The 14,126-nt window shown below is 55.5% G+C and overlaps 4 protein-coding genes across 4 annotated transcripts; 3 read left to right on the top strand and 1 right to left on the bottom strand.

Annotated features, from left to right (window-relative positions):
* Positions 1-1,889: 1,889 nt before the first annotated feature.
* On the top strand, positions 1,890-5,931 carry BZA05DRAFT_26897 (kinase-like domain-containing protein). The gene is made up of 6 exons (XM_051480212.1): positions 1,890-2,523; positions 2,617-2,747; positions 2,828-2,933; positions 3,005-3,490; positions 3,575-3,672; positions 3,735-5,931. The coding sequence occupies exons 1-6, from the start codon at positions 2,364-2,366 to the stop codon at positions 5,775-5,777; spliced, it is 3,024 nt and encodes a 1,007-aa protein (XP_051339962.1). The 5' UTR covers positions 1,890-2,363; the 3' UTR covers positions 5,778-5,931.
* A 2,235-nt stretch (positions 5,932-8,166) lies between these two features.
* Positions 8,167-9,253, bottom strand: BZA05DRAFT_314154 (uncharacterized protein; the record flags this gene model as incomplete). The annotated part of the gene is made up of 3 exons (XM_051480355.1): positions 8,167-8,250; positions 8,329-8,933; positions 9,085-9,253. Coding segments are annotated over 3 exons (858 nt in total), but the record flags the coding sequence as incomplete, so codon positions are not given.
* Positions 9,254-9,611: 358 nt separating this feature from the next.
* On the top strand, positions 9,612-10,493 carry BZA05DRAFT_395819 (uncharacterized protein). Its single transcript, XM_051483476.1, has 2 exons — positions 9,612-10,211; positions 10,299-10,493. Exon 1 carries the CDS (start codon positions 9,682-9,684, stop codon positions 10,063-10,065), a length of 384 nt encoding a protein of 127 aa, XP_051339964.1. The 5' UTR covers positions 9,612-9,681; the 3' UTR covers positions 10,066-10,211; positions 10,299-10,493.
* On the top strand, positions 10,310-11,804 carry BZA05DRAFT_26922 (uncharacterized protein). The gene has a single exon (XM_051480218.1). The coding sequence runs from the start codon at positions 10,554-10,556 to the stop codon at positions 11,454-11,456; it is 903 nt and encodes a 300-aa protein (XP_051339965.1). The 5' UTR covers positions 10,310-10,553; the 3' UTR covers positions 11,457-11,804.
* The last annotated feature ends 2,322 nt before the right edge of the window (positions 11,805-14,126 follow it).

Below are 14,126 nucleotides of genomic sequence, written 5' to 3' on the forward strand. Positions count from 1 at the left end.
TTGAACTGGAAAGCACAAGAAAAATACTCTCCGGAGCCAGTATGCTCTACCCCAATCGAAAGTCTCCATACGGTTCATGCTGTTTATCTACCTAATTCAACTCCAGTTTTCAGCTGCAAGGAATGAAGCTGTACCCAACTGCCACCTAGAGTCGCAGCGCTCCTCTCCAAGTCAAGCCTCATTGAGTTCTACCAAAGTGTTCGGTTTTTTCATATGGGCCGAATCTCAAAAAGACCGAGTACCTATGATTTCCTTTGATGTCCCACACGACAGACTCGACATCGGACAAACACGACAATCACCACAAACTCAACAAACACAGCAAACACAGCAAACACAACTGTGCCACACCCCGTTTCTGCACGCGGCATCTACCTACCTTACTCTACTCTACATACATATTGCGGAGATGACTTCCTGACTTCCTGACTGACCGACCGACCGCCCGACCTGACTCGCACATGCATAATGCATTATCTACCGTCCCTTGTAAGTTGCCGTTGTTTGACGGTTACTGTGGAACGCGAGATTCGAGAAGTGCCGCGCGCAGCGGCGCAGGCAGAAACGTCAGTACTTGGAGTTGGACAATGAATCTCAAAGCTCGTCTCGCCGCCTATCTGTGTACATATGATATGTAGGTGACGGGCCTGAGCCGGGTCCGGACGTGTCTGTCATACAACCTGCGCTCGGCTGGACTCCAACCCGCCCCGAGACGAGTAGCGAGGGCGAGGGGCGACGGATTCATCCCCACAGTACTACCTGTGATAGAGTAGAGGACCCCCCCCTCCCTCCCCCAACATCGAATGCTCTCTCTCGTAAACCTGGATCTACCCTGTCCGCGCTGACTACCTAGCTATCTCGTCCCGTGATACCTCCACCCCGTGGATCATGGCCCGCTGATGGAACCTGGGCGGTTAACTATGCGAGCATGGGAATTCCAAGTGCTGCAGTCACTGGACGAGGTGGCCCACTAAAAAGATACATACCGCCGTGGCCGACGTCTCTGTCTCTCTGACCTGAATGCTCAGTTCGGTTGGATGACGTAAGCACGAAGAGAGGCGTCATTATTGGCTACGGACCTACGGTATCGTCGCTCCCGCCCGGTCTATGATTCCCACGATGATGGGCCCGGAAGATCCGGGGATGGTATGTATTGTACAATAGGTGGAGCCTGGACAGGCGCGTTGGGGCCGACAAGGGAGGCGATCGTGAGTACAGTCATTCCAATAGACCTCAGCGGCTGTGTCTCAACGCTCGATACCGGTATGTCTATCTTCAGCTGAGGGTTCATTGTCCACCTCCACCTGGAGACGAGATGAGACGAAGCCCAGAACGAGATCACGTGTTGTCTCCTTCTCCCCCAACCGAGAGACAGATGCTTGCCGGCGAATCATAAGTTGTAGATATGCGCTATACGAATAGAGTAGTTGGGTAGAAGGCCAACCGTCCAGATTGGTTCTTCTTTGGTTATCTACCTATGTATCGTTCGCGGGGTGATGATTGTCGATCAGATCAGAACGTGAATGCCGCCACTTCGCCTGCTGGATGTACGTACTAGTACTGTTCTCCAACCGGTGATGATGATTGGGCTTCGCCGGTGAGAGTGTCTCATAGTCATCCACGCGAAAAGACATCAACAGTATCAGCACATCCAGCCAAGAGATGATGACGACTGCGAGGAACTTGTGATCCCCCGTGTCGATAGGTATGAGCAAGTACCGCATGGTGGCCGTGGCCATGGCCAGGGCGTCGAGTGACCACGCGTCGTGAACAGTTCGCCTGGAGAATTAATTCCCATGACATGAAAGACAAGTCAAGTCAAGACAGATTCCGGGCAGCCGCATACATAAATCCCCCCGTTCTCAGTTATACCCTTGCCGGGTTACTGATGCATGATGCGACGAACACACCCTGACACTGACACACAGCCCTTCAACTCCAAGCCCGTTGAATAGAGTAGCACCTAACTGGCCTGCTCTGCGACTAACTACGCTACCATACTACTGCTACCTATTCGGGCCAACGAACATCTTCAACACCTCTGGCCCCCCTCGCACAGCTCACTCAACCATCTTCCGATCCCAACTGCTACCTACCTGCCGGCGAACTCCATCGAACGTGCTAACAGCTGTCTTGACAACTGTTCATCGCCATCTCTCTGCCCTACCCTCTTTCCCACGTCGAACCCCCCGAGTTCCGACAGAGACCCCCCCCTCTCCCCTCCCCCCTTGGACCACCAAACTTCTCCGACATCCTCAACCCCCCTCAAAAGCGATCTCGTCTCGTATCGCGGTTCTTTAGCTTGGAAGCCTGTCACCTTCGCGAAACCGTTCCCTCCGGCATCCAACTCGGGAAAGTCTTCTATGGCGGCCTCAGCGTATGGGCACCAGCTCGCATCACACCTTCCGGGTCACCGTCCCACGGTAGCTCCCGTTCCAAACATCCCGCCAGGCACCTTTCCTCCCGGTACCGCCATCACCGTCGGAGCACACAAATGTGTCATAGAACGATATCTCTCCGAAGGCATGTTGCACACCCCCGCCGCTGCCGACGCCGCCGCCGGCAATGCCGTGAGACAGACGGGTCCCTGTTGCTAACCGCGATCGCGACGTTTAGGCGGCTTCGCACACGTTTACCTGGTGAAATTGTCGCTTCCCGTGCATGGCTCGGACATAGCGGTGCTGAAGCGTGTGGCTGTTCCGGACAAGGAGGCCCTCGCCAGCATGCGGACCGAAGTGGACACAATGGTGCGTGTGTTGAAAGCTCCCTCCTCCGACTCTCTCTCCTGTTGTCACAATTTGCGTCTGACTCCGGTGCACCATCGCAGAAACGGTTAAAAGGACATCGACACATCGTAACCTACATTGATTCGCACGCGTCGCATCTGAAGGGCGGGGGTTATGAGGTCTTTCTGTTGATGGAATATTGTTCAGGTACGGCAACATCCCCGTAACCCCCCCGCGCGGCGTACGGTTCCAGGGCTCATCATCTTACTCATTGTCAGGCGGCGGGTTAATCGACTTCATGAACACTCGACTACAGCACCGGCTTACCGAACCGGAGGTTTTGAAAATATTCAGCGATGTCACCCAAGGAGTTGCTTGCATGCATTACCTGCAACCCCCACTGCTCCACCGTGATTTAAAGGTCGAGAATGTTCTGATAGCTCAGAGTGGAGGTTACAAGGTCTGCGACTTTGGCTCTTGCTCTGCCGTGAAACCGGCACCCCAGTCAGTAGTCGAATGCCGGCTTCTGGAAGAGGATATCCAGAAGCACACGACACTTCAGTATCGGTCACCGGAAATGGTTGACGTGTTCCGCAAGCTGCCTATCGACGAAAAGTCCGACATATGGGCCTTGGGTGTGCTTCTTTACAAGCTTTGCTACTACACGACGCCATTCGAGGAACAGGGACAACTGGCAATCCTCAATGCCTCGTTTTCATTTCCCCCGCATCCCGTATTCTCCGATAGGCTCAAGAATTTGATAGGTTGGTGGCCCGAGTTGCCAGCGCATTCTTTGACTTTTTTTCTTTTCTTCTTCTCCCGCCTCGGAGCACGGCTAATGTAGGCAGCTTCTATGCTTCGCGAACAACCGCACCAAAGGCCGAATATTTATCAAGTTCTTCGGGAAGTTTGCTACCTTCGCGGTAGGGAGGTGCCGATCAAAGACGTGAGTAAATATAGCTGTGCGACACCGCCGCCGCCGACCAATGACGCTGATGAACCGGAAAGATTTATTCCCCGCGATCGACTCCCGTGCCGGCTCAAGTCGAAAAGCATTTGCCTTCGCTCCCGGTTCAATCATCTCCGAGCGTTGTAGCATATCAGGTGCCGGCTCAGGCGGAATCGCTGCCGATTCCGGATATTGTTCCCATGCGTCGAGGTAGACCGACAAAGAGTCAGCCCGCTTCATCTAACCCTCACTCGACCGCAACGTCGAGGACCCGGGTGGGGGTTCCATCGCCTCAAGTCCGACCCACAACAATCGACCCATTTGCAGCGTTGGATAAAAATACGGCGCATCTCTCCCAGGACGAACTCTCGAATAGGTTTCCGAGTGTTGAGCAGTTCTCGTTGCTTCACGACTCTGGCAGTAAATTCCAGTTCATGGATGATAAATCACCCGGTGCAGGTCAAGGCTTCGATGAGAATCTGGCGGAAAGGCTTGCGGAGGATGCGTTCGCCACAGTGTCGTCCCCGAAGGCGGGTCTTCTCAGGAGCACCTCGACAGAACTATTGAGTCAACCCCAGAGCATTTCACGAGGCGCAACAGGCACGAGTAACTACGTCCGACCCGTATTGTATGAACCACAGCCCAAAAGGCCGGTTATGGTTTCGACCGGAACGATGACATCCCCATCCCCGCCCCGATCGCCTCCGCGGCATGAGCCTCTCCCGCAAAGCCAAAAACTGACGACTCCGCCGTCGAGCAGTACCCATGATCGAGTATCGGAGAGCTATATCCGCCAAGAGCAGCCACAGCGACCAGCGCTTCTTGATGTCGGACGCTCGCAGACACATGTTCTCATCTCGTCCACTTCGCAGCCGAGCTCGTCACGACCATCACTCGAAATGTCTCGTGCGCTCTCGTCGACAGACATCGGTGAACCGATCCGGTCCAAGTCGGCGAATGCCAAACCAAGGCCGCACAGCGTGTATGTGGAGTCGAACCTGGAGTTTCTCCGCGACTTGGACTCCCCCAGCTCGCAGGGAACATCGACCGGAGGATTCCCACCTATCGCAGGGCTCCAACTGCAGCACTCGGGACGATCAGTCTCATCCATGCGATCGGAGCACATCGATTCCAACGTTGTCTTCCTGCAAGTCATGGAGGCGGAGGCCGATGCTAACAAGCCCGAAAAACGGAATATCACCAGCAACTTCGTGGGGAAGCACGTCAAGCGAGCAAGCATGCCTAGCATATCCCTGCCGAAAAACAAGCTGGGCGGCAAGTTTGGAGACGCCTTCCGTCGGTTCGAACGTGGGAACGCCGGAAACAACAACGGACCCGAACCCGTCCGGACCCCCAGTCCGGAAAGAAACTCACACAGCAACGGCGCCTCCCCCATCGATGACGAGTGGGAAGTCAGCAGCCAGGACATCCCGCCGGAGGTGAAACGAGAGCTCGAAAAACGCCAGTTGTCGCAGGAGGAGAAACGAGTCGCCGCCGCCGCAGCCGAATACAAACGACAGTTAGCCAGCAGAGCCGAAGGCGAACCAGTGCGGCGAACCCGCGCAAACTCGATTCAGAAACGCGTCCACGCCCTCCTCAACGAGACGAACAAGGAGCCCCCTCCCAAGACCGCCGAGGGATACGGACGCTACACGGCTGAAGCACCAGTGTCGCAACTGCCAAACGGCTCCTCCGCCTCCTCCACGACACCCGCCAACAAACCGGAGTCGTACCGGATCACACAGAGCAGCACCGGCTACCGACCCAGCACACCCGTCTCGGCCGCCAGCGTTGCTGCTGCTGCTGCTGCTGCAAAGGTGGTGCGGAAACCCGTCGGCCCAACTCCCACACCCACGCCTACACCGCCCGCCGCCGCCTCCGCAGCAAGACCACCGCCCCCACCAAAACCTAAAAAGCTTCGGACCGGCGGCGGCAGCAGCAACAGTGCTAGCCCCGTCATGCAGCAGCAGCAGATGCAGCAGCCGGACGAGGACTGGGAGAGGAACTTTGCAAAGCGCTATCCTAGCCTGAGCGGATTGGAGATTTCGGATGATTCCGCCGGTGCTGCTGGTGGTGGCGGTGGGGGCGCGAGGAGGTCGTAGCTTTTTTTTGAGAGAGAGTCGTTTCGATTCCACTTCATTTGACTTCTTTTGACGGATATAGATTTGCATGTTTTTTTTTCTTATTTCTTTTTGGATACCTTTGTGGTGTACGTTACCTTACCTGTCTTTACTTATGATGATGACGATGATGACGGAGACGGAGGTTGTGGTGGTGGGGATTTTGTTATAGTGGGTGACGGGCGACGGGTGACGGGTATGGGTAATGAATTATCTCCTTCCTTTCTTCCTTCCTTTTCTTCTCCCTTCCTGCCTTTTCTTCTCCCCGAACGGAACGGATTTTATGTGATTAGAGTACTAGTAGTAGAGTAATGATGAGATTTTGTGAGATGATTATTGAAGAGATACTGAAGAGAGATACTGAATAGAGATACTGAAGAGATATTGAAGAGAGAGAGCATTGATTTATTTGCACATAGCCTTCAAAAAAACGTTTAATGAGTGGAATTCTGTTGAGTGGTTCGAGTGGTTTGGTTGTTGGGGAAGTCGACGAATCAGATTTTGTGATTTAGACGAGTGATCTTTCATGATAAGACGAGGTACCTGGTACTATACCTAGTGGACAAGAGTGCCTTACAACGGGCCATAATCTCCCAGATTCCAAGTAACAAGCAACCGGAATCATGTCCGGCGATCCCATCCCATCCCACCCCGTGCCCCGTGTCCTGGCGTTCACACCGGCAGACGATCAGCCAACCAGCCGACGGTAGGACGCCTCCGGCTCTGGCTACTCATTCACCCTCCCTCCTCCCGGCCCGGCCCGGCGTATCATCCGCTCCCGTTCAACTCAACGATTAACTCGGTCAACTCAGTGCACACTGCACTTCCTAATCGTCTCTTCAATCGCCGATTCAATCACCCTTCACCCTTCACCCGCCGCTTCACCCGCTCTTCACCCCTCCCACCCTTTCACACCCCCCGCCTGCCTGCCTGCCTGCCTGCCTGCCTGCCTGCCTGCCTGCCTGCCTGCCTGCCTGCCTGCCTGCCTGCCTGCCTGCCTGTTCATCTCACTCATCGTCCTCGTTCACCCGTCACACTCGTCCCTCGTTCATCCCATCATCTCACCATCCGCCCATCCCGCCATCCATCTCGCCCATTCATCCATCTCGTCGCCCTCTCCCTCCCTTCCTCCCTCCCCTTGTCCAGGCACCAGGCACCACGAACTTCACGTCACCCCTCGGAATCCCTTCGGAATCCCCATTCATATCATCCTCCGGAATCCCATTCACGTCACCCTTCAGAATCCCATTCACGTCACCCTTCGACAGCTTCAGCTTCAACTTAAACTTTTTTGCTTTTTTGCTACGACCAGTATTCCTTTAGTAGTAAGTACTTCAGCACCCATCCTTCCTCAATCCTCCCCGTTGCCGAATACTGTCCAGAATACCGCCATAATCACCGCCATAATCACGCCCCACAATCAATCAATCAATCAATCAATCAATCAAAGAAAAAACACCAATGCGCCAAACAAAGTACTCGAAACAAAAAACAAACGCAGATATTGGAGTAGAAACCAATGAAACCAAGGAAATGAACACAAATGAACTGGAAAAAAGATTTAACCCCCCAGATTTCGCGATTCCGCTATCGTATCGTATCGAATGACCCGCTGTCGTATCGATCGTCTCGTACCGTATCGTATGTAGGCTGGAGGAGTGGGTATTTTTCACAGGAAGGAAGGAAGGGAAGAAGGAAGAAAAGAAGCGCTGGTTGGTGGCAACTATGAGGTATGTAGAGTATGTAGCGTAGAATAGGTAAGTCGGTCGCGGTCATCCGATCGGTCATCCGGTCGACGACGAGGAGTAAGTAGGTGGGAGAAACGCCGAAGAAGAAGAAGAAAACGCATAAATCCGAATCGAATGTTGATACACAAGAACACCCCGCCCTGCCCGCTGATCCTTTCCCGTCCCATTTTGATATGAAAAAAAAAGTAAAAAAAAGAATTGAACTGTACACGACAAAACGCCCTACAAGAATAAAACACAGTAGATGAAAAGTAAGAAAAAAAAAACCCTCCCGTCTACACGGTTTTCCCCCAAAATTAGTACGTAAATCGATATGTTGAAGCCACAGGTAGTGTGAGGCTACCTCAAAGTTATGTATATGGAAGAATGTATTTTTTTGCCTCATCGGAGGTTGCTGGTCGCGAAGCCGAACGGCATCTGGCTGTACTGCCGCATCAAGTCGCTTAATCCGGCGTCGTGCTTCGGCGCCTGTTCCGACGCAAACATCGATTCGAAGCCCGAGTCGAATATGCCCACGCCGACGTTGTATTGGCCTGCCGAGGTGGCGGGGGGACCGCTGGGCTGCGCGCTCGTTTCTGGGGGTCGAGTCATCGTGTTGCCCATCGTTAGATCGGAATCGCCGCGGTTGTCCGGAGTAGGCTGCTGGTCAAGGGGACCCGGGACATCGTCGTCGTTGTTCTCGAGAAGCTCGGCATCATATTCCTGTTCTAAATTACACACCGAGTCAATCTAGGATGCACAGTTCTTTCATAAGATATGAAGAAAAATAGAAGGACGGGAAGTACGCGGGGTAGCTTGCCGAGCTCTTCCATGTGAGTTTGGTATGGCGACGGGTAGTAGGAGGAGACGGAAGGGAGTTGCTGGAACTCCTGCTGCTGCTGTGACGGGTTGCCCTGCTGTGGAGGGAGGGAGTATGGCTGGGACGGAGGCGTCGGCATGGTGGCGACGGACGGCGACGAGTTCCGTGAGGTCGGGATTGGCCGCATGTCCGGACTGGCTTTGATGTAAACTGCGTCTTGGGATGGGCTCATCATGGATCGCTTCGGTAGCGGGGCTTGTGGTCGTCGAATGACGGGACGGTGCATCTGCTGCAGCGGAGACATCGCAGCCTGTACAGGCATTGGTTGGTTCTGGGGAGGAGGGGCGGTGGCTTGAGGTATCTGAGGTTGCGGTGGCCGGTCGTCGTACTGTGAAACCGCCCTCAACTCTGCGGTGACGTCGATCCCCTTCTCCATCAAGATGCGTTCCAACAACGAGTTCTTGTAGCGGAGCATCAATACTTCGTCGGCGGCATTGCGGGAAGACTGCTGCAATCCCGACAATTGCTCTTCGTGGTGCTTGATTGTAGCTTCGAGGTGCTTGATGTATTCGGTTCGACGTTCTCGGAAAGCTATTTCGATGTGTCAACCAATGTGTCAAATCAACAGATAGACCACGTTTCGCATGACACATGGTAACTGCAAGATAACAGCTGTGTAAGGTATTGGAAGGGGTGGATGATGCGTAGGTGCGGATTAGAGAAGTATATAAAGTTAACCTACCAGCCTGGGCGGCTCTGTTCCTCATCTTCCGCTCTTCCTGGGTTGCATACACCGGCTTCCTTCCACCCTTCCTCTTCTGCACGGGCTGGTTGATCTGTTCGGCAGCCGTGGCCTCTGGCGAGGACGCCGGAGACGCGGTCGAGCGAGGCGGGGAAGTCTTGACGGCGGCCATAACAAGTTTTGGGGGGGAATGGCGGGTTTAGGTTATGACGAAGGACGAGGACGACTACGATTACTACGGCGACAGCGACGGCGGACGGACGCGGACGCGGACGCGGACAACTGTGGTGACGGCAATGACGGGCGGGGAGCGGCGAGCGGCGGCGGGCGACAATGACGAGGGTGGATACTGGGGGCGGGGGGTGTGTGGGTGTGGCGGGATTTTGTAGGAAGCTACAGAAAGACGGAAGAGGAGGATTTGGCAAGGGCTTATGAGAGAAGAGGTTGGCTCAGGACCGACTGGAGCGGTCACAATTGCATGAACCGAGATGAAAAGTGGACAAGGCCGATTGCAGACGGCGGGGTGGGTGGTCGGGGGGTGTGTGTGGTGGTGGGAGTGGTAGTGGTGGGAGTGGTGGTGGTGGTGTAGACGGATGGATGGTAGGCAAGGCAGGCAGTAGGTGCAGACTTCGATGCAGCAGCAGCCGTCCGCCCTGGATCATTTTTTTTTGTTTTTTTCTTCCCTCCTCGTGGATCCTCCGCGGGGTCCTTAGCGGGCCCTTGTCAGTTGTTCCAGCTTCAACAGGACATTTTGCAGAGATATGGGGGGTATTGACAGGAATGTATATGTGCGTTTTGCCCCTCTTCCCTCTCGTTGCTCCCCTTTTCAACGGCGGTGAATACTACTACGACGACTATACACAGTCCCGCTCCCATTCTGCTCTGCTCTTTGTTTTTGTCTTCTCCTCCTTCTTTTCCTCCTCCCCCTGCTGGTGCTTCTTCTTCTTCCTCTTCGGCTTTCCTCAAGAGGCTGCAGAATAAAAAAGGAAGAGAAAGAAAGGCCTCGGACAGGGAGACACGCAGGAGAGATCCAGGACAGGACAACGGGTTGAAGAAGAGATGCTTTACTTTACTTTAGTTACACTCCACTCTGGTTACTCTAGAGTGGAGTAGTGCAGATGCTCATGGTGGTCCATGCCCAAGCCTGTCCTGGAGCTGTGGCCGTGGCCATGGGGTTGGGCTGGTTGACTGACTTTTTTCCTTTCTGGATGCAGACATGCAACCGGCCACAGCCAGACGAACTCACGAATCGATCGAATCAACGGCTTACTGAGAATCCCGGCGAGCGATGGCCGTCGACCATGGCGGCGGCGGTGGTGATGATGGAGGTGGTGGAGGTGGTGGTGGTGGCAGGCAAGCAAGCAACGCACGTATGCGAGCAGCACGGGGGCGGGCGTTGCAGAGCGAGCGAGAAAGAGGGAAAAAAAGAAAGAAGAAAAAAAACGCGGAGCAGCGAATAAAAGTGCGCTATGCTGGCTGGCCCAACCAACCGATATTTCGGGAACCATCACCCGGACTCGTCGGCGACCATTTCTTTGCGTGCTGGCTGCAACCTGCGCAAACGGTTAACGAAGCCGTCGCCGTGCAGTGTCTCCTCGTCGCCGTGCAGTGTCTCCTCGCCGCCGTGCAGTGTCTCCTCGTCGCCGTGCAGTGTCTCCTCGTCGCCGTGCAGTGTCTCCTCGTCGCCGTGCAGTGTCTCCTCGTCGCCGTGCAGTGTCTCCTCCTCGTCGTCGTCGTCGTCGTCCATGTCCGCTCTCTCCGTCCCACACCGATCCAGCAAATCGTTCCCTCCCTCCCTCATCCCTCCGTGCTCGATGCAGCCACCCATCCACCCATCCACCCCATCCATCAATCAATCCATCCACTCATCCATCCACTCACTCGGATCCGAATCCGCTCGCTCAACACCCGTCTTTGTTCGCTCTCTCTCGCTCGCTCGCTTCGGACTTGCCCCGCGTCACACCTCCTTACTCGTCCCACCCGCCCACCCGCTGGCTAGCTGGCTGGCTGGACTGGCTGGCTGGCTGGGCCTGCTGTTCGAGCAAATCCTCAACGCTCTGTTCTCCGTGCGGCTCGACCAATCCGCCTCGCATCACAAGATCTCTTCTGCGCATGGTGGACGGTCGGCCTCCTCCGTGTCATGCTGTGTGCGGTGTGGATGGGATTGGCTCGTCGAATTCGCCATTCTCCCCTCCCCTCCCCTCACCTCCCTCCCCTCGCTCTCCCCTCGCTCTCCCCTCGCTCTCCCTCCCCCAATCTGCCGTCTCCAGCACCCCGGTCACATTAACGAAATGTCCCAGCTTGCTGGGTTCTTCCACCCATGTCCCCCCCTCCCCTCCCCCCCCCAGCCAGCAACAAGTGCAACTTTATAGCAGAGCCTCCACTCTGCAGAGATGCCCTTCCAATAATTCCCATGTTGGCCGAAACCAAGGACGAGCCCGCAAGGTGTTCTGTATGTACGGACCGCTTCCCGTTCGCTCACAGACGTCGTCGCCGTCGTCGATGTGCCTCTGCTCCTCACAGCTGTCTCCTCCCCCCTAGTAGAAACCGGTAGCCCACGCTCGACCTCTGCTGAGTTGGAAGCCCGCTAAGGACATGGGTCCTGGTTTTGGCGGTCCGCGGAGATGCAGGACCCGTCGAAACGAGCACGGCCATCCTTGCCTGCAGACGCCTCACACGCCATCTCCCCACAACTCGAGGAGTGATCACTGCGACTGAGATCAGAGACTTCCAGGTCGCACAGCGCTAGCCAGCCACAGTCAGGAGGCTACACACACCTGCTCATCCTCCACCACCACCACCGCCACCACCACCAACCACCACCACCACCCAATTACCACCACCACCTCCACCACCTCCACCACCTAACTACCACCACCACTCATACAGCCCACGCAGCCCACACACCCACCACATGAATCAGCGCGCGCGCAGATCGCCGGGGAAATCCCTTCGCACACAACGCGTCTTGTCAGCATCAGCAGCAGCAGCAGCAGCAGGAGCAGCAGCATCACCGCGGCCTACCTCTGATGCTTGGGTACCGAACATGCTACATACCACTCTATGTACTTACTCCTGAGCCCAACCAGGACTCCGGAAGAGGAGGACCCCCGTTGTCGGACTCCAGGGTGCACTGCGAGCCGGCGATCCGGGTTTTGCGCGTGTGGCATCTTCCGTCCGTCCACGTCGGAGCTCGCCTCGAGGATGACGATTGTGTGCGCCGCAGGTCACGGGAAGCTCGGTATTTATACATACTCTACACGGAGCTTGGCGCCGCTGAGTGAGTAACACGGCGTGCCGTCGCGAGCTGATGTAACCACTCGACATGGCCATGTACGTACGGTACTCTACTAGAGTTTACTCTACCTAGTAGTAGGTTTAACCGCTCTCTCCCCCTCCCCCTCTCACCTCCCCCCTCCCGCAAGTTGTGGCCGATATGTAGTCCACGAAATCACGCGAAGGAGGAGGAGGGGAGGTGGTTCGCAGTTCGCCGCTGTGCACCGCACCGCACAGCACCTTGCATACTTTGAGGGAGATTTTCAGCTTGCATAACGGCTCAGCTACATACCTCATACTCTACATAGAGTACACACATACATACAGGAGGAGGAGGAGAGTCGAATAAGCAACGCCCAGCAGGAAAGGACCGGAGATCCTGACCGGCGAGACAAATTGGGGGAGGGGAATAGTAAATAGCTTGTAGTTATAGAGTGCTACGGTATATATAAGGAAGTTGCTTCTGTCATGTTCGATTACCGATAAAATAGGTCGAGTAGGTACGGTAGATCTTCACTGCCTACCTAGCCACCGCACCCAAGCACCCAAGCAGACGAAAAAAAGCCTGCATGAGAAGTTCCCACCCATCCACCCTCCCACCCCACCTATCATGGTACATACTCGTAGTAGGTGGTAGCCATCCGTACGGAGTTCGGAGTTTGGACGAGTTTTGGCGTGGCAACTGGGGAGAAGCGGGATACTGAGATAATCGACGATTTCGAACTGCAGTGAGCATCGAACTGCACACATCGAATGGTCCCGGATTTTCATTCCATGCCCGCATAATTATCTGTTTGTGGCTTGGCGGGTCATCTCCACCTGCTCCTGCTGCTGCTGCTGCTGCTGCTGCTGCTGCTGCTGCTGCTGCTGCGGCGGCGGGTATGCACTCTACCCACTCTACCGTACTCTATGAAAGTACGCATCATGGTCCCCACAACCACCATCATCATCGCGGTTCGCCAGAATCGGTCATCAGCGATCATCGGGAACTGTGGGCGTGGATCGTGGTACGGTACGGTAGGTATGGTACGGTATGGTAGGTATGGTGGGGACCAGTTGCATTGGCTGCGTGCTGCGGAATACGGGAAAGCAGCCGCGCGGGGAAGGTGTGCAGTTGGCACAGACAGACAGAGGGGTTCCTGTCCAAAGCGTAGTTGCGTAGGTACATAAAGTATGTATCCTGCATGTCGGAGGAGTGATATCCTGGAGTCAGTCTTGGAAACTGGAGGAATGGAGGAATGGAGGGGGCTCGGAGTTTGCGGCGGTGGGCTGGGTGGACTGGGGATTTACTGCTTGATGGGGTGGTCCGGGCGGGTGGGGCTCGTTTTTTCTCGGCGGCTAGAGGATCGGGATGAGGGGGGGCGGGGGCGGGGCGATGAGCTCAACCTCCCTCCCTCCCTCCGACCTCCGACCCACCTCCGACCGACCGAGAGCCCAGGCAGAAGCGAGCGTGAGGGCCGGGTGCTCTGGGGCGCGGGAGATCGACGCTTGGCGCATGGCATGCGCGCGGAATCGTCCGTCCGTCAGTCCCTCCCTCGCTTCCCAGGTAGGGGACCGCCGCGATAACGCTGGGAGGCCAGAATGCGTACTGTGCGTTTCGAGATATCTACCTGGAGATAGAGATAACTACTGTAGAGGGCTATCCATTCCTGGTAGATAACCGCCGCCTCTTATCTCTCTGGATACCCATCACTCGCTTGCTCGCGTGCCCGATTCATACTCTAGGTGCCTATTATAAGGAATCCACGCATTGCAGTACTTTACTA

Source organism: Tricharina praecox, assembly GCF_024521635.1.
Source record: "Tricharina praecox strain CBS 144465 chromosome Unknown BZA05scaffold_10, whole genome shotgun sequence".
NCBI classification, from domain to species: domain Eukaryota; kingdom Fungi; phylum Ascomycota; class Pezizomycetes; order Pezizales; family Pyronemataceae; genus Tricharina; species Tricharina praecox.

Coding starts and splice junctions, on each gene's coding strand:
- BZA05DRAFT_395819 (XM_051483476.1), top strand. CDS start 9,682: ATGGTAGGCAAGGCAGGCAGTAGGTGCAGACTTCGATGCAGCAGCAGC.
- BZA05DRAFT_26922 (XM_051480218.1), top strand. CDS start 10,554: ATGCTGGCTGGCCCAACCAACCGATATTTCGGGAACCATCACCCGGAC.
- BZA05DRAFT_26897 (XM_051480212.1), top strand. CDS start 2,364: ATGGCGGCCTCAGCGTATGGGCACCAGCTCGCATCACACCTTCCGGGT. Junction 3,491..3,574: donor TAGGCTCAAGAATTTGATAG/GTTGGTGGCCCG, acceptor TAATGTAGGCAG/CTTCTATGCTTCGCGAACAA. Junction 3,673..3,734: donor GGGAGGTGCCGATCAAAGAC/GTGAGTAAATAT, acceptor TGAACCGGAAAG/ATTTATTCCCCGCGATCGAC.